Below are 25,832 nucleotides of genomic sequence, written 5' to 3' on the forward strand. Positions count from 1 at the left end.
CGTTTGTTCTCTTCAAAGGCTTAGCCTCGTCTACTTCCGTGTGGTTAATGGGTTCAGTAAATTCCTTGATGTGCATATTCCCTGTTTAAATCTATGAGCAAATGGAGATCAAATCCCCATGAAAGCTGACAGACTGAGGTCCTCGTGATTTGTCCAATCATCATTTGCAAAGTGGCAGATTAAATAACCTATTCATGATGGTTTTTTTGTGTGCAGAAAACAGACTGTGTTGCAAGTGTCTATTCTTGTCCGATATCAGTTAGAGGTATCAGTCTCTGTGACTAAAATAGGCATTGCCACTTGTTACAATACTGTGCTCTAGTTCAATGGCTGCGAAGGGCTTTGGGCCATGGGCATGTAACTTCAAGCCAATTCAGTAACCCTTCGAAAAGACTAACCATGTACCAGTCTTGCTTCAATATTGAAGTTCAATTGATCGCAAATACATATTAAATCAAAAAGGCTTAATTAACCAAATGCTATGCTGTAAAAGTTGCATACAATACACACAATGTGGGATTAAATGAAATGAATCCAAGATATATGTGCAGTTTGTGCTTCATGAGAGTCTGCATGGGTGATGTATTTACCATCCACATAGTATAGCAGAGTACAGTAAAGGACTAGTGGTATGCATGAACAGTAGACATTTATTGAGAATGCAAGATATTTTGTTTTACATAGGAAGTCAATTAGAATGAAAAGAAACAAGTTCCTATGTAACGGAAGTGAACATCCTTGGTCTCACGGTGTGAACGCAAGGTGTTTGTGCATGTAGCTCAGTCATCTACTGTGATGTTACGGAACAGGTAAGCCATGGACTCTCCATTGTGGATGCGTCGGATGGCCTCGGCCAGGATCATACTGACGTCCACTGTCTTGATCTTGGGACACTGGAGCTTCTGGACCTCATGAGGGACTGTATTGGTCACCACTACCTGGGGGGGGGGGGGGGGGGGGCACAAGGACACAAAATGGAGAGCTAGGTTACAGCAGGCACTATGCTTAAGAACGCAAAGTTTTTTTTTGTTGCATATGCATTGCATATTACTGTATTTGGGTATCGGTGTGTGAAAGCATAGATTTGTTTGATTTATCCAGCAAATAGACATAATTCCGACCCTTGTGCAGCTTCAAGTATCGGAGCAGCACAGACTACCTACAAAAATTGTCACCTGTGTCGATGTTTGAAAAAACAGCAATTTCAGGCTTAATAAAAGCCTGTGCGAGTACAGCCTGTGTCCTTCCTCTTACCTCATCGATGGCGGATTCCTCTATGAGTCGCGGGGCCTCTGCTGAGAGCAGGCCGTGTGTCGCCATGATATAGATCTTATAGGCCCCCCTCTCTTTCAGAATCTCAGCCGCCGCGACAAAGTCCTCCACGTCATCTATGATGTCATCCTGAGAGAGGGAAACGACAAGGAAGGACTTAGAACAAAATAACAGTTATTAGCATCTAAATAACACACGAGATCTGTATCATACAGTATGTCCAAATGCATCTTACATGAGAACTTCCTCAGAACAGTGAGTGTGAAACTTAAATAGTTTATATACAGTTGAAGGCAGAAGTTTGCATGCATTTAGGTTGGAGTCATTAAAACTAATTGGGAGTCATTAACTCCACAAATTTCTTGTTAATTAACAAACTATAGTTTTGGCAAGTCGGTTAGGACATCTACTTTGTGCATGACACAAGTAATTTTTTCAACAATTGTTTAGATAGATTATTTCACTGTATCACAATTCCAGTGGATCAGAAGTTTAAAGGCACAGGCAACTTAGTGTATGTAAACAGCTTGGAAAATTCCAGAAAATGTAGTCATGGCTTTAGAAGCTTCTGATAAATGATGTCAATTAGCCTGAGTCAATTGGAGGTGTACCTGTGGATGTATTTCAAGGCCTACCTTCAAACTCAGTGCCTCCTTGCTTGACATCATGGGAAAATCTAAATAAATCAGCCAAGACCTCAGAAAAAAATGGAAGACCTCCACAAGTCTGGTTCATCCTTGGGAGCAATTTCCAAACACCTGAAGGTACCACGTTCATATGTATAAACAATAGTACACAAGTATAAACACCATGGGACCACACAGCCGTTATATCGCTCAGGAAGGAGACGCGTTCTGTCTCCTAGAGATGAACGGACTTGTGCGAAAAGTGCAAATCAATCCCAGAAAAGCAGCAAAAAACCTTGAAGATGCTGGAGGAAACCGGTACAAAAGTATCTATATCCACAGTAAAACAAGACCTATATCGACATAACCTGAAAGGCCGCTCCGCAAGGAAGAAGCCACTGCTCCAAAACCGCCATAAAAGCCAGACTACGGTTTAAAACTGCACATGGGGACAAAGATTGTACTTTTTGGTGAAATGTCCTCTGGTCTGATGGAACAAAAATAGAACTGTTTGGCCATAATGACCATCGTTACATTTGGAGGAAAAAGAGGGAGGCTTGCAAGCCGAAGAACACCATCCCAACCGTGAAGCACGGGGGTGGCAGCATCATGTTGTGGGGGTGCTTTGCTGCAGGAGGAACTGGTGCACTTCACAAAATAGATAGCATGATGCGAAAGGAAAATTATATGGATATATTGAAGCAAGATCTCAAGACATCAGTCAGGAAGATAAAGCTTGGTCACAAATGGGTCTTCCAAATGGACAATGACCCCAAGCATACTTCCAAAGTTGTGACAAAATGGCTTAAGGACAACAAAGTCATGGTATTGGAGTGGCCATACAAAACACTGACCTCAATCCCATAGAAAATCTGTTGGCAGAACTGAAAAAGCATGTGCAAGCAAGGAGGCCTACAAACCTGACTCAGTTACACCAGCTCTGTCAGGAGGAATGGGCCAAAATTCACCTAACTTATTGTGGGAAGCTTGTGGAAGGCTACCCAAAACATTTGGCCCAAGTTAAACAATTTAAAGGCAATGCTACCAAATACTAATTGAATGCATGTAAACTTCTGACCCATTGGGAATGTGATGAAATAAATAAATCACTAGTATTATTCTGACATTTTTCATTCTTAAAATAAAGTGGTGATCCTAACTGACCTAAGACAGGGATTAAATGTCAGGAATTGTGAAAAACTGAGTTTAAATGTATTCGGCGAAGGTTTATGTAAACTTCCGACTTCAAATGTAATTCTTGCTTATTAAAATAGCTTGAACAATGCACTTTTTTTGTCCCATAGGGGTCAAAGTTAAACATTGATAAGAGAGACGATAGAATCCTTACAACAATGATAGCGATGCGACCTCCCACATCTCCCACTACAGTGATAGGCGGTTTCTCCTTGGCCATCATTACTGAAAGAGAAAAGGAGAGAGGTTGATCATTACTTTCAAACCAGTGGTGCAGAGGAAATTAGGGGGAAAAAATGAGATTCAAATTATTGGGTTGAGGAGAACGAGTAAGAAGGGATCAAGTTCAACACCTGCAAAGACCATGCAAGACAGCTCTACCTCAATGTCCACAGACTGCTACAAGCGCTACAGAATAATCCTGAAAACTCTCATTTTGACAGAAGGGACAACAAGGTGAAATGATTTTGGCCACTGTAAGTATGGAGCCGCTTCAGGCATATTGGGATGGTAGCAACACATGGCTCACGAGTATAGAGCTGTCTTCCATTCCACAAATCAAACATCCGGTTTGGGATTTAGGGATCCACACAGCAACCCCATGCCATGCCAAATCACAACCAACTTCAAACCAGCGTCCTCATCGTCAGTCCAGAGGCGTCCAAACCAGATGTCTGTGTATTTAAAAACTCCCAGGGTTGAATCGTGAGGCTCTACACTTGGAACTCTGAGGTGTTGACATTAACAACAAAATAATTTTGTTAAAATATATATTTTTTAAAGGCTTCAGGGAGAGGGATGAGTTTTTAAATAAACAAGAATCATACCGTTGCTGAAACAGCAAGTTAGCTCAAAACATTTGAAACTAGGAATTGATCAAGAAAAAGGATGCAGGGGAACACAACCAAGCTTTTCATCATGCCTCACTGGGCCTCGGAGGTGCTTGCAATGTTTCCTTCATCTCCATTTGGAGTTATAGAGACATAGTTAAATTGCCCAAATGGCATAACGTTTATGGGGAAAGGATTGGCTCCATAAAATGTATGCCAATCACCAGCCTGGCAGTGGAATACAGTAGGTGCCCTCTGATAAGACATTTGCAGTAGCAGCCCTTTTGTTGGTTGCTTTGAAGAGGTCAAAGGTCAGATAAATGCTACATTTGAGGATGAGAGGCATGTTGAAGGGAATGTTGACAAGCCACACGGTTTCAAACGGGTATAAATTGTTGTGCAACTCCAAAGTATACATGGGAAGAGGCATGTATTTTTCCATGATGCTTGCATGAATGCATCCAGCAGATTCTTATTGCTATCGGTAGGGTTGAATGCAATGATTTTATTATTCGAATTTTGGAAGTTCACAGTTAAATTGTGTATTAGACCTAAAGGCATGTAAATGTCACAAATGTATCAAGTGAGGAATACCGTACAATGTAAACTTGGGATTCTCTCAAAGACCTTGACACCAATTTGGAGGTGAAGAAATCTTCTGTTTTACAGGAGGGGTCTTCAGGCTTCACTGAGGTCCGGAAGGCCGCACTTAAAATTGACTACATTTCCTCACCGTCCAAATTTTAAAAATAAAATAAATAGTCCTCTATCCATTGCTTTTGGAATTTCCGATGCTCCCACGACTGTCTGGCTTTCATTTCGATGACTGCTAGCAGGCGGACTAAAAAGTGAAGAAACTATAATTGTAGGACCATTATCATCTCTACACAGTTCAGATGTGGTTTTAGTCATTCCAATGTCGACTGAGCTTTTCCCCTGACTGTTTGTTTGTTTTTGTTTTAACTCAAACCCCCACATATGTTCGCCCTCGGTCTAAACACTTAACTGAGATCTTCACAAAGGGGAATTTAGAAGGTCAGTGCTGCTAGAAATGGAAACTCCCTCAGTAGACATCAACATTACATGCCGGCAGGTATAAAAGATCACAGATAGTATTGCAGGATAGGAGGTTAGAGCGTTACGGTCGTACTTGGGAGCTCTATGCCTGGGAATGAAGCCTGGTGCCTCCCTGTGTCTTCAAAAGATGGTATACGTCAACACTCATATAGTGGTATACGTCAACACTCATATACAGAGAGTATATAATAGACAGACAGACCAAGGCAGCATACAGACAATTCCAGAACTGAAGACAGGCCTTCTGGTCCTATTTATCCAAGGAACGCAATAAAATAAAAGTTTAATATAAAGAATAACACAGGGAAAAAAAGCAAAGATTAAACGTGTCACTTTGCTCCGTATCTGAATTTAGCTGCTGTTTTGATAATGTCCGTACCATGTTCCTGTATAAAGGAGGGGAGAAATGGAGAGGAGTATGAGAGAAATAAATACAGCCGCTGTATGAAAGGAGGATGAAGAAAGGAAAAGAGGGTGAGAAGAGAAATCCAGAGGCTCTGTGGAGGAGAGGAACGAGGAGGAGGTTAGAGGGGAATGGATGCCTGTTATTGCCTGCAGTATTTCACAGGCATCTGCAGTAGTGTCAGGCTGCTGAGAACGAGTGCTTTGTTGCTGAACCAACACATACTACAGCCCTGACTGGCTGAACACTCCAGTTGTCCACTGTCAGCATGAGGACAATGTGTGGAGGTCCTCTTTGCTACTGGTGCCTTAGGGCATTCAGGGCTGGATATTTTTACAGCATTTCTGTGACAATTGGATTTGTAAAAAATGTACTTGCTATGGGTTGTTATTTGGAGAGATTCCCACTTTTCCAGTCCATAAATGCAAAATATAGTTTGTTCTCTTTTCTGTAAATACTGTTCCATTAGATCTCTGTAAAGCCGTTTGACCCAATGCCATGTTTTACAGTGGCTCTACAATGGATAGGATCAGAGTCTGGGTGTATGTCAGTTCACAAGTGTATGCATGCTACATGGGAGGCCCATCCCAGTGCCGTCTACTCCCATAAGCAGTGAGGATTTAGCCCTGCTGTTCAGACTCATTACGTCTCTATGGATTCCTCAGATAGACAGCAGTCAGGGCTCAACTCATCCTGTCCTGTGACACTAGTGGTTACATACCACTGTATGCTGATTAGGCAGATTATATACGAGAGCAACGCAACAGTGATTTTTGTGTGTTAGGGTCAAAGGCAGGGGTATTTTCTAGTGTGTGTGTGTGTGCACATGTGTGTGTGTCTGGGGGAGGGTATCTTACATGGCAGCTCCAGACCAGGGTGGCCAGAGGTGGTGCGTCCTGAAGACATTGGAGGGGGTGAGTGTGTGTCTGGGGGGGGGGGGGGTGTATCTTACATGGCAGCTCCAGACCAGGGTGGCCAGAGGTGGTGCGTCCTGAAGACATTGGAGGGGGAGAGTGTCTTCCGTCGGCCATGTCAGACTCTGAACACTGGGCCTCCCCGTGCATCACCGCCAGGCCCAGCCGCAGCCGCTCAGCATAGGATTGAGCTCTGGAATGAACGCACACACAAAAAAGGATTTAAATACATACAGAGCAAACAGTTACCCACAAATCTGCAGCCACAAACACACTTCACATCATTCGCTATCCATCTTGCTGGAAAACTCCCAACCTTTATGTTACCTCTTGGCCGCCGAAGGAGACTTTGCAACGATAATGGCATTTCTGTAGTCTGGAATCTAGAAACAAATAAACATTATCCAACATGATTTCACAGTTCAACACCACATTAAAACTAAACTTTAGTCAACAAATGCATGATATAATGATTGAAATGATACAAGTGACTGGAGGATTCTGGGTAATGTAGTCTTACTTCCTCCTGGATGTACTGTAGCAGGAATGGCGAGGCACGCAGGTTATCAACAGGGAAACTGAAGAAGCCCTGGATCTCCTTCTGGTGTAGGTCCATGGTGATGATATGAGTCAGCCCTGTGATAACACCAGTGGGTCAAGCCAGTGGTCTAAAATACTTAAGTAAAAATAATTGGGGGGGGGTGTACTTTACTATTTATTTGACAACTTTTATTTCACTACATTCCTAAATAAAATTCTGTACATTTTACTCCTTACATTTTCCCTGACACCCAAAAGTACTCGTTACATTTTGAACGCTTAACAGGACAGGAAAATGGTCCAATTCACGCAAATATCAAGAGAACATCCCTATTCATCCCTACTGCCTGTGATCTGGCAGACTAACTGAACATAAATGCTTTACTTGTAAATGATGCATGTTGTCTTGTGACCCTGGTTATCCTTACATAATAATAAACAACTCAATTGTGCCGTCTGGTTTGCTTAATAAGCCAGTTGACATGATTTATACTTTTGCAATTCCATTTACTTTTGATAGCTAAGTATAATTATAACCAAATACTTTTAGACTTACTCAAGAAGTATTTTACTGGGTGACTTCCACTTGAGTAGTTTCCTATTAAAAGGTATCTTTACTTTTACTCAAGTATGACAATTGAGTACTTCATCCACCACTGGGTCAAGCAACACCCCGGCTAGACTGGCTTGCGTAGGTTCCATGTGCGAACTATAATTTTGTCCATCCCCACCCGACGTGTGTGAAAACCAAGTGTGAATCAATTATATTAATGATGTCGGGGCAGATCAAAACAAAAACATTCAGACATTTATCTAGCCAGCTGTTTACAGCTAGTTTACCTGGGAGATGAACATTCAGACATGTATCTAGCCAGCTGTTTCCAGCTAGTTTACCTGGGATATGAACATTCAGACATGTATCTAGCCAGCTGTTGCCAGCTAGTTTACCTGGGAGATGAACATTCAGACATTTATCTAGCCAGCTGTTTACAGCTAGTTTACCTAGGAGATGAACATTCAGACATGTATCTAGCCAGCTGTTTACAGCTAGTTTACCTGGGAGATGAACATTCAGACATTTATCTAGCCAGCTGTTTACAGCTAGTTTACCTGGGAGATGAACATTCAGACATGTATCTAGCCAGCTGTTGCCAGCTAGTTTACCTGGGAGATGAACATTCAGACATGTATCTGGCCAGCTGTTGCCAGCTAGTTTACCTGGGAGATGAACATTCAGACATGTATCTAGCCAGCTGTTGCCAGCTAGTTTACCTGGGAGATGAACATTCAGACAATTATCTAGCCAGCTGTTTACAGCTAGTTTACCTGGGAGATGAACATTCAGACATGTATCTAGCCAGCTGTTTACAGCTAGTTTACCTGGGAGATGAACATTCAGACATGTATCTAGCCAGCTGTTTACAGCTAGTTTACCTGGGATATGAACATTCAGACATGTATCTAGCCAGCTGTTTACAGCTAGTTTACCTGGGAGATGAACATTCAGACATGTATCTAGCCAGCTGTTTACAGCTAGTTTACCTGGGAGATGAACATTCAGACATGTATCTGGCCAGCTGTTGCCAGCTAGTTTACCTGGGAGATGAACATTCAGACATGTATCTAGCCAGCTGTTGCCAGCTAGTTTACCTGGGAGATGAACATTCAGACATGTATCTAGCCAGCTGTTTACAGCTAGTTTACCTGGGAGATGAACATTCAGACATGTATCTAGCCAGCTGTTTACAGCTAGTTTACCTGGGAGATGAACATTCAGACATTTATCTAGCCAGCTGTTTACAGCTAGTTTACCTGGGAGATGAACATTCAGACATGTATCTAGCCAGCTGTTTACAGCTAGTTTACCTGGGAGATGAACATTCAGACATTTATCTAGCCAGCTGTTTACAGCTAGTTTACCTGGGAGATGAACATTCATACATGTATCTAGCCAGCTGTTTACAGCTAGTTTACCTGGGAGATGAACATTCAGACATGTATCTAGCCAGCTGTTGCCAGATAGTTTACCTGGGAGATGAACATTGGATTGTTATTTAACCGGACATGCATATGGTCCTCTTTTTAGATGTTAGACTCCGGGTTATGCAAAATTGTGTTTCTCTACTCTGACGATTAATCCACAGATCAAAGATAACCAACTGTTTCCCTTCTATTATTCTCTCCTCGTTAGTCTTTCAAGCACCCACGTGGGTTTGTAAACTTGTGAGGACCAACCCAAGTTCTATTTTGGCGTTCGGCAACCCAGTCGCTCGTTGACGCACAAGTGCAATGTGGATGAAATTATTGAATAACATGCGTGTACATTTGAGAGGACTTTTTTTTTGCTGAGTTTATATGTCAGCATAGCTCAAGCAATAGGAAGCGCTCTCATCCATTTATATGCAGACGATAGTCTTAATCTCAGCTGGCCCCTCCCCGGATTGTGTGTTAAACGCTCTACAACAAAGCTACCTTAGTGTCCAACAAGCTTTCACTGCCCTTAACCTTGTTCTGAACACCTCCAAAACAAAAGGTAATGTGGTTTGGTAATAAGAATGCCCCGCTCCCCACGCGGTGTGATTGCTACCTCTGAGGATTTAGAGCTTGAGGTACAAGTACTTAGGAGTATAGGTAGATGGTACACAAAGCTGGAGGCTATCGTAGTCGCTCCTCTTTCACCCCAGCTGCCAAACTAACTCTGATTCAGATGACCATGCTACCCATGCTAGACTACGGAGATGTAATTTATAGATCGGCAGGTAAGGGTGCTCTCGAGCGGCTAGATGTTCTTTACCATTCGGCCATCAGATTTGCCACCAATGTCCCTTATAGGACACATCACTGCACTCTACACTCCTCTATAACCTGGTCATCTCTGTATACCCATCGCAAAACCCACCCCAGCCCTATTTATAAAAACACTCTTAGGCCTCACTCCCTACTGAGATACCTCCTGCAACCCTCATCCTCCACATGCAACACCCGTTCTGTCAGTCACATTCTGCTAAAGGCCCCCATGCAAACACATCCCTGAGTCGCTCCTCTTTTCAGTTTGCTGCAGCTAGCGACTGTAACGAGCTGCAAAAAACCCTCAAACTGGACCGTTTTCTCTCCATCTCTTCATTCAAAGAGTCAATCATGGACACTTACTGACAGTTGTGGCTGCTTCGCATGATGTATTGTTGTCTCTACCTTCTTGCTGTGCCCAATAATGTTTGTACCATGTTTTGTGCTGCTACCATGTTGCTCTGCTGCAATGTTGTTGTCATGTTGTGGCAGCACCATGATGTGTGTCCTATATTTTATTTTTTAATCCCAGCCCCCGTAGGAGGCCTTTTTGTAGGCCGTCATAGTAAATAAGAATTTGTTCTTAAGAGACTTGCCTAGTTAAATTAAAGGTTGAATAAAAAATAAGTTACAAATTTGCAAAACGTATGATGCGGTTAAGGATAGCTAAAAGGGTTAAGGTTAGCTAACATGCTAAGTAGTCGAAAAGTAGCTTAAATGCTGAAGTTATCCGTGATGAAATTCAAACTCGCAACCTTTGGGTTGCTAGACGGTCGCCTTATAAGCCCACCCACCCGACTTCAAATTTTAGCCTGAGACCATCTGTCTTATGTAAGCATACGTAACATATCATTCAATTTCCGTGTCCAGGATTTACATTTCCTGCTACGTCTAATAGATCATCAAGGACAACAACCACCCGAGCCACTGCCTGTTCACCCAGCTATCATCCAGAAGGAGAGGTCAGTACAGCTGCATCAAAGCAGGGACCAAGAGACTGAAAAACAGCTTCTATCTCAAGGCCATCAGACTTAAATAGCCATCACATTAGAGGCTGCTGCCTAAATACATATACTTGAAATCATTGGCCACCAATAATTGGAACACTAGTCACTTTAATAATGTTTCCATATTTTGCATTACTCTTCTCATATGTATATACTGTATTTTATTATACTGTATTTTATTATACTGTATCTTAGTCTAAGCCGCTCTGACATTGTTCGTCCATATATTTATATATTCGTAATTCCATTCCTTTACTTATTTGTGTGTATTGTTGTGATATTGTTAAGATTTACTTGTTAGATATTATTGCATTGTTGGAACTAGAAACACAAGCATTTTGCTACACCCACAATAACATCTGCTAAATATGTGTATGTGACCAATCCAATTTGATTTGAGACCAGGCTGCGTTACCTCACAGTATGTGGTAAAGCATTTTTTTCTCTCATAATAACTGTGTATAACTCCTACCAAATTATCCATTTGTGTACAACTTATCTTAGCAGAGTTTCAACCATCTTCCTACAACATTGTAATCATTTACACAATAACAAAAATGATTGGTATCACAACAACGAGAAAATACAGTAGCCATATAGTAACATACCAGCTTTAGCGAGCATGGAGGCCAGCAGCTTGCAGACAATGGAGCCCCTCTTCCTCATCTTGCACTGCTTGCTGTAAGGGAAGTAGGGGATGACCCCAATGATGTTCTTGGCACAGTTAGTCTTGAGAGCATAGGCCATGACCAGCAGCTCCATGATGGCCGTGTTCACGTCTCTGGGTAGGACAAAATAACCATTCAAAAAAGGCAAAGGAGACAGATGGATAGAGGTAAGATAAGTAAGATAGAGTCAAGAGTAGTTATTGTAGATATTACTGGGGCGAGATTACACATATATTCATTTTGGGGGTGGGTAAACAGTAGTCACCAAGTTCCTGACATCTATTGCCACTTGTGGTTTAAGATCAAATCCCCCTTGGGATGCAAAAAATATAGATTTTAAAATGTGGACTCACATTTATTGCAGTATTGTGTTGGGGGAAAATGCAATCGTCACCTTGAAAATTAAGATTAGGGGCTCAATTCAATCCAACCTGTATTGCATTATTTACGCAGTAGCTCTTTTTCCAATGGTCAAATTAACTCACAGATTGTTCTTGGGTACCAGGGCCGGCCCGCTCATTAGGTAGGATTAGGTGGCCGCCTATGTTGGCAGATTGACTAGAGCGCTATTTTCGGAGCTAAATTGACCAAGATTCACCTCCAACAACATCAGTAATTCTACCCAAAAACAATGACAATTTCTCTCAACCTGTGGCATTTGGGCTTTTAAAGTGAGCGCTGATGCTGCCCTATGATAAGCAGTGCAAACTTTGTCAAAAGCAGGGACACAAAATATTTATCTTGTCCATTCCAAGTGCACCTCTCCAGGGCGCTGTTGGAGAGAGACAGCGCTGTGGAGTTCCACCAACATACCATCAAAAGAAATGACATAAATCATGTAGCATATGGTAGAAAGAGTATGTGGCATTTTCTGTAGCCTACAGGCTTTTTATTTTTTACATCATACAGGTTTCTCCAATCAAATAGCCTAACCTAAACGGTGTTCCAATCAAATAGCCTAACCTAAACGGTGTTCCAATCAAATAGCCTAACCTAAACGGTGCTCCAATCAAATAGCCTAACCTAAACGGTGTTCCAATCAAATAGCCTAACCTAAACGGTGTTCCAATCAAATAGCCTAACCTAAACTGTGTTCCAATCAAATAGCCTAACCTAAACAGTGTTCCAATCAAATAGCCTAACCTAAACGGTGTTCCAATCAAATAAAGAATGTACTGACATTATCAAACATATCCTAACGACAGGACAGGTCAAATTAAAATAGACAGTCAGGCTCCTCAGAATTGCTGTCCAGGACAATCATCCCGTGGGATACATTTCATGATCAGTGGTTTCAAGTTTGTATACGTACATTTTTTACAAGCTGATATTAGTGAAAAAGAAAATCCTCTATTTCTCGCTGTGTAAACACATTGCAAATAGGCTCAGGATAACTCCTACTGATAAAATTGGATAGGTGATACAGCTTAAATAGCCAAATTGATTTGTCACAGGAATCTGGACTAATAAAGCCAATGCAACTGCAAATGCCTGTTTTACAAATGATGGGCCTACACCATTGTGGGCTGACATGGTAAGCTGCTCCCCAGTAAGCACGGACCGACACCATCTTTTGGACGTCTTTTTTTGGATCCGGACGTCTTTTTTTGTGTTTTACCAATGGTAGGCCTACCACACAGATGGGCATTCATAATTACATAAAATTACATTTTAGACAACACTGTAGGCCAGGGATGATTCGTGTCACACTTTTGCCCTAGATAACACATCTGACACCAATAATCAACTATTCATTATCGTCAGTTTAGAATGAAATTTGTTTCAGCAGCTGTGTTGACTAGGGATGTGGAAAAAGTTTGACTCCCCTCCCACCCCCAAGGACTGGAGTTCCCCATCCCTGCAGTAGGCTATACCTCAGTAAGCACAGACCGGACAAAAAAATAAGTCCAAAAGGCGTCAGCATCGGTCTGGACCAGCCTTTATTTGGAACAAACAGACCTCTATGAATTACATCTAGTCAACTTTCATTCAGAACCGAAAACGAACATCATTTCAACATCCGGAATAGATGTATTTTTACCTTTCATTCAGAACCTAAATTGAACGTCTTTCCAACATATTTTTGCTTACTGGGACTATTCTTGAAGGGGCGGCAATTTTTATTTCTTGCCTAGGGGCGCAGAACCGGCAAGTAAAATCCTACAACTACTACCAGGGATAAATATTGTAAATTAAAGGTTTGAAATAAAAATGTATATCTTGCTCATGTGGGATTAGAACTCCAAACCATTGAACGATGAGCCACAAATTAGTCATAGCAGTTGGGAGAAAATATGAGTTGACATGGCCACCATTGTCACCCATTTCTCGTATGATGGATATACCTACGAATATAAAAATGTAGAATCCTCATAGCCCCCGTTTTTATTCTTCGTAAAAGCACATAAGTGTATGAAACAGTAATCAAAAACATTGAATTTGGTCATATGTGGAAATGTGCCTTACTGCCTTTTGAATTTTGTGTAACGTCAGTAGTTTAGTCAAGGAAGCCTCATGCAAAATATATTGGCACACTCCACTTACCAAGACCAATGTAAATAAGGAGTGCTGTCACCTGCTTTAATAGTGAGCCTTGAGGTGGTACCACCCAGCACATCTAGAAGGGAGTGGATTTCATACCAAACACCACCCTTGAGAAGCTGAAGAGGCACCCTCTCAAGTTGTGCACCGGAGCCTCCCACCCTCTCAAGGTGCCTTCTTTACATTATGATTTCAAATGGTTGAATTTAACAGCTAGGGACAAAAAGAGTTAGATTTACTACTAAAATACCTAAACATATCCCTTCTGCAATGAACTGTCAAAATGAAGACCAGAATTGATGTGTTTCACTATAAATAAGCCAAAAACATCTGGTTTTCGATTAAAATAAATAAAAAGTTCAGGAAAGTTACTCTTTACAGGTCAGTGCCCCCTAGCTGGCTGTTAATATTGCTCTCTCACTTCACCAGGCAGCTCCTGCCAACCAATGAATGACATAACCACTGGATGAAAAGATGTTGGTGGAGACAAGAGACCCACGGGGGTACTTCTGACTGATCAGCAATGTCTGCCTAATTTCACACGGGAATACATTTACTTTCCTCTCATCTAGTTTCTAATGATCCATTTGGTTCTGTGGCGATACTGCCTATCCCACCAACGAGAATATACACACTCATTTCAGATGGTGTAAATGAAAATGACACCTGGATCCTCTCACCTTGGAATGGTCTGAATGATAAAGATGTCTTGACCACGAACAGACTCTTTCACATCCACCCTAGTTTCTGGAAATAAAAAAAACAAAGCAAATCAGTTTCAGGAGCAAGTAACCCAACATACAGTATGCCGACCATCATCTACGGTGCATTCGGAAGGTATTCAGACCCCTTGATTTTTTCATGTTACAGCCTTATTCTGAAATGGATTAAATAAAAAGGTTTCTTCAATCTACACCCCATAATGATAAAAGTAAAAACGTTTTTTTTTTAATTGCACAGTTATATAAAAATATTATTATTATTACTAACATAAGTATTCAGACCCTTTGCTATGAGACTCAAAATTGAGCTCAGGTGCATCCTGTTCCCAATGATCATCCTTGAGATGTTTCTACAACATGTTTGAAGTCCACCTGTGTTCAATTCAATTGATTGGACATGATTTGGAAATAAACACACCTGTCTAGATAAGGACCCACAGTTGAGAGTTCATGTCAGAGCGAAAACCAAGTCATGAGGTCGAAGGAATTGTCCGTAGAGCCCCGAGACAGGATTGTGTCAAGGCACAGATCTGGGGAAAGGTACCAAAAAAATGTTGGCAGCATTGAAGGTCCCCAAGAACACAGTGGCCTCCTTCATTCTTAAATGGAAGAAGTTTGGGAACCACCAAGACTTCCTAGAGCTGGCCGCCCTTGGTCAGGGAGGTGACCAGGAACCTGATGGTCTCTCCGACAGAGCTCCAGACTTCCTCTGTAGAGATTGTCCTCCTTCTGGAAGAGCCTTTATGGTAGAGTGGCCAGACGGAAGCGGCGACTCAGTAAAATGCACGTTGACAGCCTGCTTGGAGTTTGCCAAAAGGCACCTAGACTTTCAGACTATGAGAAACAAAATTCTTTGGTATGATGAAACCAAGATTGATCTTTGGCCAGAATGCCAAGCATCTCGTCTGGAGGACGGTAAATCATGGTGGGGGCGGCAGTGTAGCCTAGGGGTTAGAGTGTTGGACTAGTAACCGGAAGGTTGCAAGTACAAACCCCTGAGCTGACAAGGTAAAACTCCTGTCGTTCTGCCCCTGTTCCTAGGCCGTCATTGAACATAAGAATTTGTTCTTAACTGACTTGCCTAGTTAAATAAAGGTTAAAAAAAATGTTTAAACACAGCCAACAACGCAAGAGTGGCTTTGGGACAAGCCTCTGAAAGTCATTGAGCCAGAGCCCGAACTTAAACCCGATCGAACATCTCTGGAGAGACCTGGAAATAACTGTGCAGCGACGCTCCCCATCCAATCTGACAGAGCTTGAGCCGATCTGCAGAGAAATATGAAAGGAACTCCAAATGCAGGTTTACCAAGCTTGTAGCATCATACCCAAGAAGACTTGAGGCTGTAATCGCTGCCAAAGCTGCTTCAACAAACTACTGAGTAAAGGGACATAAAAACATGATATTTTTGCAATTTTTGTCATTGTGGTATTGTGTATGGATTGATGAAAGAAAACCATTTAATCAATTTTAGAATAGGGCTGTGGAAAAGGTCAGGGGTGTGAATACTTTCCGAATGCACTGTATACCAGGGACATTTAACTCTTACACTATGAGGTCCAGAGCCTGCTGGTTTTCTGTTCTACCTGATAATTACTTGCACACCTAGTGTCCCAGTTCTAAATCAGTCCCTGATTAAAGGGGAACAATGAAAAGATGCAGTGGAACTGGCTTCAAGATCCCGATTTGAGTTTGAGGGATCTATACTATAGTAATATATTAGGCCTGTAGATTTTATATACACTGTGTGTACAAAACATTAAAGGACATCTGCTCTTTCCATGACAGACTGACCAGATGAAATCTATGATCCCTTATTGTTGTCAGTTGTTAAATCCACTTCAAAATCAGTGTAGATAAAGGGGAGGAGACAAGGGTTAAAACCCTTCTTTACCTAAGACATTTGAGAGATGGATTGTGTATGTGCACCATTCAGAGGGTGAATGAGCAAGAAAATATTTAAGTGCCTTTGAACAGTGTATGGTATCAGGTGCACCGGTTTGTCAAGAACTACAACGTTGCTGGGTTTTTCACACTAAAGAGCTTCCCTGTGTGTCAAGAATGGTCCACCACCCAAAGAACATCCAGTCAACTAGACATTGAAATCAACATGGGCCAGCATCCCTGTGGAATGCTTTTGACCCCTTGTAGAGTCCATGCCCCACGAATTGAGGCTGTTCTGAGGGCAAAAGTGTGGGGGTGGGTGCAACTCAATGTGACTCGTTTCAGGAAAACTCCTGTTTCACATGAGGTATTTGAACGTAAACATATTTTTAAAATCAAAATGCTTATTTTTGGAATGTGAACTCAAGTGCCTTAATAACAAAATTGTATACCATCTGTAAATACAAATAAAATAGTTAAATTACGAGCCTAGTTGGTTTAGCCATGGAAAAAGACCTTTCCGCTAGCCATGAAAATAATTTTCATTGCAAGTTAAAGCGTACTGCTAGCTAACGTTAGCTGGCTGTCTCGGTAGCTAACATTACGTGTATGATCTGTGTATACCAGTAATGTTAAGAACAACATGACCTGCGTTAGGCCAACGAGAGTGTCCAAGTTCTAAAATGATTTTATTTAGTCACAATCACAACCTTAAGATATTTTATGTAATTAGCTTGCCATTAACTTGTAAATAATGATCTTGTTGTGAGTTTATTTTCCTATAATAAAGAATACAAATTAGCTAAATTTTTATATATATATATATTTTTTTTTCTAGCTCCAAGTCTGCTTTTATCCCATCGAGCTGGTCGTTAAGAATATGTCCTTAATGTTTTGTACACTGTGTATACTGTATGAATCTGAAACGGATAACTTGGCATCTCACCTCTGTTGGACTCTTGGTAAACAACTGACTTTCCCAAGTCTACGCCAAGCCGTCTGCAAGGAGAGAAGGAATATGTTAGACAGTAAATAAACACACAACTACATTATCCACACACAGGAGGAATGCCCGCCTTGTAAGTAACATGCCCAACTGTCATCCATCATTATTATTAATAAGAATAATAATTATTATTGTGGAGGCTTATATTTGTCCTATTTCATAATACAAGTGTATTATGCACGTGTGAATTGGAAATGTGTTTTTTTGCATATTCAAACTCAACGAGAGACAATCAGAGAGTGGGGTCACACCCAGGGTCTGCCATTAGCAACAGTGACCCTGGAGCATTTAGGGTTAAGTGCCTTGCTCATGGGGACATCGGCAGATTTTTCACTTTGTCAGCTTGGCGATTTGAACTAGCAACATCTGTTAATGGCCCAACAGTAACTGCTAGGCTACTTAACTAGTCCACTCTCATTTCTCAAATGCCCTGACCGTACATAAACATTGAGTGAGAACAGTGAGAATGGCAAACGAAGTGGTTTATGACATGGCTACTCGCCATCCGCTGAAGTGAAAGCACTGATGTTGGGCGACTAGGCCTGGCTCGCAGTAGGCGATCCAATTAATCCCGAAGGTGTTCAATTGGGTTGAGGTAAAGGGTTCTATGCAGGCCAGTCAAATTCTTCCACAACGATCTCAAACTATTTCTGTATGGAACTTGATTTGTGCATGGGGGCATTGTCATGCTGAAACAGGAAAGGCAGAGCCAGAACCATGACAAACAGCCCGAGACCATTATTCCTCCACCAAACATTACAGTTGGTAGGTAGGTAGTGTTCTCCGGGCATCGGCCAAACCCAGATTCGTCTGTCGGACTGACAGATGGTGAAGCATGCTTCATCACTGCAGATACCCAGATTCCACTGCTCCAGAGTCCAATGGCGGAGAGCTTCACACCACCCCCAGTCGACACTTGGCATTGTGCATGGTGATCTTAGGCTTGTGAGGGGTTGGGTTAAATGCAGAAGACACATTTCAGTTGTCCAACTGACTAGGTATCCCCCTTTCCCTTGTGTGTGGTGAACGGTTCTTGTGCTGACGTTGCTTCCAGAGGCAGTTTGGAACTCGGTAGCGAGTGTTGCAACCAAGGACAGACGATTTTTACACGCTACGCGCTTCAACACACGGCGTTCCTATTCTGCGAGTTTGGGTGGCCTACCACGTCGTGGCTGAGTAGTTGTGTTTTAGATGTTTCCACTTCACAATAACAGCACTTACAGTTGACTGGGGCAGCTCTTGCAGGGCTGAAATTTGATGAACTGACTTGTTGAAAAGGTGGCATCCTATGACGGTGCCACGTTGAAAGTCACTGAGGTCTTCAGTAAGGCCATTCTACTGCCAATGTTTGTCTATGGTGATTGCATGGCCGTGTGCTTGATTTTATACACCTGTCAGCAATTGGTATGTCTGAAATAACCAAAATCCACTAATTTGAAGGGGTGTACACACACTATATGCAGTTGAAGTCGGAAGTTTACATAGATCTTAGCCAAATACATTTAAACTCAGTTTCACAATTCCTGACATTTAATCCAAGTAAAAATTCCCTGTTTTAGGTCAGTTAGGATAACCACTTTATTTTAAGAATGTGAAATGTCAGAATAATAGTAGAGAGAATTATTTATTTCAGCTTTTATTTCTTTCATCACATTCCCATTGGGTCAGAAGTTTACATACTCTCAATTAGTATTTTGTAGCATTGCCTTTAAATTGTTTAACTTGGGTCAAATGTTTTGGGTAGCCTTCCACAAGCTTCCCACAATAAGTTGGGTGAATTTCACCCGCTTTTTCAGTTCTGCCAACAAATGTTCTATGGGATTGAGGTCAGGGCTTTGTGATGGCCACTCCAATAATTTGACTTTGTTATCCTTAAGCCATTTTGCCACAAATTTGGAAATATGCTTGGGGTCATTGTCCATTTGGAACACCCATTTGCAACCAAGCTTTAACTTCCTGCCTGACTGATGTCTTGAGATGTTGCTTCAAGATATCGACAAAGTGTTCCACCTCATGATGCCATCTATTTTGTGAAGTGCACCTGTCCCTTCTGCAGCAAAGCACCCTCACAACATGATGCTGCCACCCCTGTGCTTCACAGTTGGGATGGTGTCTTCGGCTTGCAAGCCTCCCCCTTTTTCATTCTAACATAACAATGGTCATCATGGCCAAACAGTACTATTTATGTTTCATCAACCTAAGTGTATGTAAACTTCCGACTTCAACTGTAGTAAGTACACATCATGCTTTCGGGATAATTATCTTTTCAGATTCCACAATGATTCTTTAGTTGTTGACACTACATCACCAGACTTCTTCTCTTACTCCTCATAAGTAAGTCATCTTGATTTCGCACCTGTGTTTTATCAGTTTCTTTATGAAAATATTTAGCGAACTTTCGCTACTGTCATGAGTAAAGGGCTGTAGCAGCACACAAGTAGGCTACAAATGCATGCTGGGCCGGGCATGCCCTGAGCTCGTGAAGTGAGCACTACTGGAGCAGGCGAGAAGGCCAAACGCTCCAGCCTTTGAGAATCTCGCTCCAACCCCGGTCCGCTTACATACTCTGCAACTGATGAGTCCTCTCCTTCAGTGACGAACTGCAGTGACGTGTGTTGACCGTCATTGAGCTGTCATTTTGCATGCCGAGAAATCTCAGGCAATATTGTTTTTATTTAACCCTTATTTTATTTAGCCTAGTCAAATTCATACTCTGCCCAGCTTCGCACGCTGACCAACGCGAGGTCGGCTGCCTGTTCCAGATTTTGCTCATTAGCATGGCACTTTCAGCATTCAAATTCTAAAATAGCTTGCATGATATTAGGCTTCATTAGATGAGTGACAATCTATGTCATTTGCTTGGTTATTTAACGAGGCAAGTCAGTTAACCGGCCAAACCCGGACGACGCTGGGCCAAACCAGGGTATCTGTAGTGACGCCTCTAGCACTGAGATGCAGTGCCTTAGACCGCTGCGCCACTCGGGAGACCCATCTATGTGCTGTTGAAAATGTTTTTACCGGAATAAAAGTAAATTACCGGAGAGAACTCATTTGATCTAACTTAGGCAAGTCAGATAAGATGAAATTCTTATTTACAATGACTTCCTACCCCGGCCAAACCCGTATGACTACCCCGGCCTAACCCGTATGACTACCCCGGCCTAACCCGTATGACGCTGGGCCAACTGTGCGCCATTATTGGGACTCCCGATCACGGCTGGTTGTGATACACCCTGGGATCGAACCTGAGTCTGAAGTGATGACTCTAGCACTGCAATGCAGTGCCTTAGACGGCTGCGCCACTCAGGATCCCAAACGGACTCATCTGGCTATAACTGCTGAACAGGCCTTACAATAGATTTTATTTAGATTGTTTAGGTTCACGATCAGCAATAGTTTTGGTCATTTTGCATTAAACAATCAGTGTATATGCTCATTTTTAGATATACAGGGTAAAGTTGATAAATTCATAATAAGGACAGCAATCACTTGAGGTGCACTGCATGGCCAAAGCGAGAAGAGAACTCTGGAACAAACCATTCGATTTTGAGATGGGTGGAATTCCAGCTGTGCGATACACTAAGTGTACAAAACATTATGAACACCTGCTCTTTCCATGACAGACTGACCAGGTGAATCTTATTGATGTCACTTGTTAAATATACTTTAATGAGTGTAGATAAAGTGGAGGAGACTGGTTAAAGAATGATTTTTAAGCCTTGAGACTATTGAGACATGGATTGTGTGTGTGCCATTTAGAGGGTGAATGGGAAAGACAAATATTAACAAACCATTGCTCTACATTTTTTGTACATTCAGTATATATATTCATTGACTCATAATTTGTAAACAATAAATATTTAAATATTCCTAGCTCGGACACTTAATCTTAAAAAATGACAAGTTTGATTAGTGGGTGATGGTGATTTCAGAACCAAAGTGTGTGTGTGTGTGTGTGTGAGGGGGGGACGACGACAAATAATAGGCTACAATGTCCCCCCTAATCTGATAGGTAATGTAGATAGATGCCTTGTCTCCCTTATGGGTCAGCTCAGGTGCCTACATAGTACATACACCATAGACATACATTATTTACACACACAGTCAGCTGATATAGATAGTTACACTTAACTACACAATTTTCCCAAGAGAACGCCCTTCCTTTTAACTTACATTTTGACATCAGAAGCTCTCAAAGATAAGATGCAGTCTTTGTGAGCCAGCGGCGTCTGCCTTCACTGCCCATTCTTCCTTGCTATGCTTGCTGACTATTGACCCATCGCTAATCCCAGACCCCCTTGGTTACTGTTGTGGACAACATTTTCCCAGGAAGCCCAATTTCCCCCTTCTAACCACTGGCAAAATCTCACAATTATCTCACTGTGTTTTTAATACACAATTAAATTAAACACACACCGCCCCTTCCTAATCGAGAAACTCTTGGGTATGTTTTGGTGGACTGTTATAATTGCTTATTGGGAACCTGGTAAAATATATTTGTAGTGTGGCTAGCCACTGAATGGCTCTGAATTCATTGTCAACATACTGTCAAAGCTATAACCACTTGGCACAAACTAGTTCACTCAAATTGTATCCTATCAATCTAGTCTCATCGCTGCAACTCCCCAACATGCTCAATAGAGATGACGGTTGAGTCATGCATCCTCCAAAACATGACCCGCCAAACTGCGCTTCTTAACACCCGCCCGCTTAACCCAGAAGCCAGCTGCAGCAATGTGTAGGAGGAAACACAGCACAACTGAAGACCGAAGACAGCCTGCAGGCGCCCGGCCCGCAACAAGGAGTCACTAGAGCGCAATGAGCCAAGTAAAGCCCTCCCGCCGGCTAAACCCTCCCCTAACCCGGACGACGCTGGACGCCGCCTTATGGGACCTTAGGTAACGTCCGGTTGTGACACAGCCTGGGATCGAACACAGGTCTGTAGTGACGGCTCAAGCACTTTGACGCAGTGTCTTTGAACACTGCGCCACTCAGGAGGCCATGGAAGTGTACATTTAACTATAAACGTAATTGTTTAAAACCTGTACTTTTTGACATTTTATGAGGCATGTCTTACCGCGTTCCCGACCATAAGAATGTTAAGGGGATCCTTTCATAAACACTTCCTCATATGCCATTGAAACCAGTATTTCTTTCATCTTCTCAACATACTTTTGCTGTCAAGTAGCCAAAGACACAATTCTAGTCACAGTAACAACCCATGTGGTGTGCTTTGGAGAGTGGGGTTTTACCGCTAATTGCATTTTTGGAACATTTATGCTTATAGCATACTGTCCTGTGTGCATTGCTGCGCTTATAATGGACGAATAGTTTATCAACATTTTAAGTTAAACGTTCCACAAATTTCTTGTTAACAAACTATAGTTTTGGCAAGTCGGTTAGGACATCTACTTTGTGCAAGACAAGTCATTTTTTAACAATTGTTTACAGACAGATTATCACAATTCCAGTGGGTCAGAAGTTTACATACACAAAGTTGACTGTGCCTTTAAACAGCTTGGAAAAGTCCAGAAAATAATGTCATGGCTTTAGAAGCCTCAGATAGGCTAATTGACATAATTTGAGTCAATTGGCAGTGTACCTGCGGATGTATTTCAAGGCCTACCTTCAAACTCAGTGCCTCTTTGCTTGACATCATGGTAATATCAAAAGAAATCAGCCAAAACCTCAGAAATAAAATTGTAGGACTCCACAAGTCTGGTTCATCCTTGGAAGCAATTTCCAAATGCTTGAAGGCACCACGTTCATCTGTACAAACAATAGTACGCAAGTATAAACACCATGGGACCAAGCAGCCATCATACCGCTTAGGAAGGAGACGCATTCTGTCTCCTACAGATGAATGTACTTTGGTGTGAAAAGTGCAAATCAATCCCAGAACAACAAAGGACCTTGTGAAGACACTGGAGAAAACTGGTACAAAAGTATCTATATCCACAGAAAAAGGAGTCCTATATCGACATAACCTGAGAGGCTGCTCAGCAAGGAAGAAGCCACTGCTCCAAAACCGCCATAAAAAAAGCCAGACTACGGTTTGCAACTGCACATGGGGACAAAGATCGTACTTTTTGGAGAAATGTCCTCTGGTCTGATGAAACAAAAACTGTTTGGCCAAAATGACCATCGTTATGTTTGGAAGAAAAGGGGGAGGCTTGCAAGCCAAAGAACACCATCCCAACTGTGAAGCACGGGGGTGGCAGCAACATGTTGTAGGGGTGCGTTGCTGCAGGAGGGACTGGTGCACTTCACAAAATAGATGGCATCATTAGCAAGGAAAATTGTGTGGATATATTGAAGCAAGATCTCAAGACATCAGTCAGGAAGTTAAAGCTTGGTCGCAAATGGGTCTTCCAAATGGACAATGACCCCAAGCATACTTCCAAAGTTGTGGCAACATGGCTTAAGGACAACAAAATCAAGGTATTGGAGTGGCCATCACAAGCCCTGTCCTCAATCCCATAGAAAATATGTGGGCAGAACTGAAAAAGCATGTGCGAGCATGGAGGCCTACAAACCTGATTCAGTTACACCAGCTCTGCCAGGAGGAATGGGCCAAAATTCACCCAATTTATTGTGGGGAAGCTTAAACAATTTCAAGGCCATGCTACCAAATACTAATTGAGTGCATGTAAACTTCTGACCCACTGGGAATGTGATGAAAGACACAGCCACACCAATGTGTCAGAGGAAACACCGTACACCTAGCGACCTTTTCAGCGTGCATGTGCCCAGCCTGCCACAGGAGTTGCTAGAACGCGATGGGACAAGGACATCTAGTGGCACAGCTGGTACTGCGATGCAGTGCCTTAGACCACTGTGCCACTCGGGAAGCCAGAAAGAATGTAATTGAATGAATTTTCTGACCAATGCATGTTACATTTGTATCGGTGTGGGGTCTGCGGACCGATGCACTTGTAACTTAAAACATGTGAATCGGAAACACGGGGCAGTCTGGGGCCAGGGCAGCAGCTCTAACTGCTCCGATGTTTGAAATACTGTTTGCCGAGAATGGGATCTGTTTGTTAGCCAAGTTTGCTTGAAGTCTCTTAAAGTTATGTGAGACATCATCCTCTCTCACCCTTGCCATTTTGAGTGGCAGATTCTCTGGAGACTAGCGACCTAAAAGTAGACTTAATAGGCTACTTTTACACAGACAGCCCAATTCGGATATTTTCAAACTACTTTTTTAAGGAGTGGGGCAGTCCTGTCCCAATTTTATTGTTTATTGGATATGAGAGAGGAACATTTTTGCTGAAAGAGCACTGGGACGGATTCAAACCCACACTGGCAGCGGTACATGTTCTCTAGAAGCAGCGGCCTAAACGCTAGACCAGTTGTTCCCAGGGGTACTTGGCCTATCCACAGGGGGTACTTGAGAAGACTCATGAGACCATAGGCCTACTGGTAAAATGCACGAGGGGGTACTCCGGCAGAGCAAAACTCAGTTGGTGGTACAGTAACTGAAATGGTTTGGGAACCACTGCGCTAGGACATCACTAATTTGTCTTTTAACTACGTTCAAATTTCAGTTGAAGAGAAAAAAAAATGTAATTTGAGTGAGTTGCAAGAGATTCATGTGAATGCGTAGCATATACTTACTCTGTGATCTTCTTGGCGAGCTCTGTGCATGCGGTGGTCGAGTTGGCAGAAAAGACACGGTACCCACTTTTTGAGATATTCATTGTTGAGTGACTATAGGAAAACGTTGAAGTGTGAGAATGACAGACGAGACTTGAGGCTCAATAAAAGTCAATGACCACGTATTTTGCCTACTCACATTGACAATATCGACTATAAATTCAGGATTTAAGAACACGGAAATACGTCGAATGAGTGCGGAATGTTACAAAATCTCAAAGCAAAAACACCGGCCTACATGTAGCTAACCTACATAACTGGCGTAAGTAAACAAGTCTATTTATCGATCGCAATATGACTGGTCTAACAAACTAGAAACGGATAAACTGAGTTGTTCCACATTCGCACATAGATCTGTAGGCTACTCTATGAAAAACGCGCTCCACCTAATTCTTCAATTCGAAAAATATTTTGCAATAGAAGTACACTATAGCAGACTCGTATAATTTCAAAAAGTGTATACAATGTTGCTTCTAGCGTAGCTAATGTAAACTTTGTAGCAATGAGGTTGCATCAAAGAGAAGAAAACGAGTAATTTCATTGGGTAGCCCTATTGGCAGTAGAATAATCCAATACGAGTGCTGCTTTGGAACAGAGGAGGGTGGTTTGTGCGAATTTTCAACCACTCAGAGCACTTCAATCAGGCGCGAGGTCAAAGAGTAATCTTACGTAGCAGGCGTCAAAAGACGTAAAGAGTCGCTAAA

General features: G+C 42.1%; 1 protein-coding gene across 3 annotated transcripts; it reads right to left on the reverse strand.

Moving 5' to 3' along the window:
* Positions 1–630: 630 nt before the first annotated feature.
* LOC110493666 (phosphoribosyl pyrophosphate synthase-associated protein 1) lies at positions 631–25,673 on the reverse strand. Of its 3 annotated transcripts, XM_036949667.1 has the most exons (12): positions 25,268–25,673; positions 25,090–25,182; positions 17,410–17,462; positions 14,540–14,606; positions 11,259–11,431; positions 6,837–6,952; positions 6,644–6,699; positions 6,355–6,509; positions 5,073–5,117; positions 3,247–3,317; positions 1,255–1,401; positions 631–938 (listed from the first exon to the last, which is right to left on the reverse strand). In XM_036949667.1, the coding sequence occupies exons 2-12, from the start codon at positions 25,170–25,172 to the stop codon at positions 780–782; spliced, it is 1,125 nt and encodes a 374-aa protein (XP_036805562.1). In that variant the 5' UTR covers positions 25,173–25,182; positions 25,268–25,673; the 3' UTR covers positions 631–779. The 3 variants fall into 3 exon arrangements, with proteins under 3 accessions (XP_036805562.1, XP_036805561.1, XP_036805563.1); XM_036949666.1 differs by having other exon boundaries at positions 25,090–25,673; XM_036949668.1 differs by lacking the exon at positions 5,073–5,117 and having other exon boundaries at positions 25,090–25,673.
* Between the last annotated feature and the right edge of the window lie 159 nt (positions 25,674–25,832).

Source organism: Oncorhynchus mykiss, chromosome 17 (assembly GCF_013265735.2).
Source record: "Oncorhynchus mykiss isolate Arlee chromosome 17, USDA_OmykA_1.1, whole genome shotgun sequence".
In the NCBI taxonomy this organism is placed as follows: domain Eukaryota; kingdom Metazoa; phylum Chordata; class Actinopteri; order Salmoniformes; family Salmonidae; genus Oncorhynchus; species Oncorhynchus mykiss.

Excerpts from the sequence above, each read along its gene's own strand:
- LOC110493666 (XM_036949667.1), bottom strand. The coding sequence starts at position 25,172 with ATGAATATCTCAAAAAGTGGGTACCGTGTCTTTTCTGCCAACTCGACC. Across the intron at positions 6,953-11,258 it reads CTCCATGCTCGCTAAAGCTG|GGCTGACTCATATCATCACC; the intron begins GTATGTTACTAT and ends GTGTTATCACAG. Across the intron at positions 939-1,254 it reads AGGAATCCGCCATCGATGAG|GTAGTGGTGACCAATACAGT; the intron begins GTAAGAGGAAGG and ends CCCCCCCCCCAG.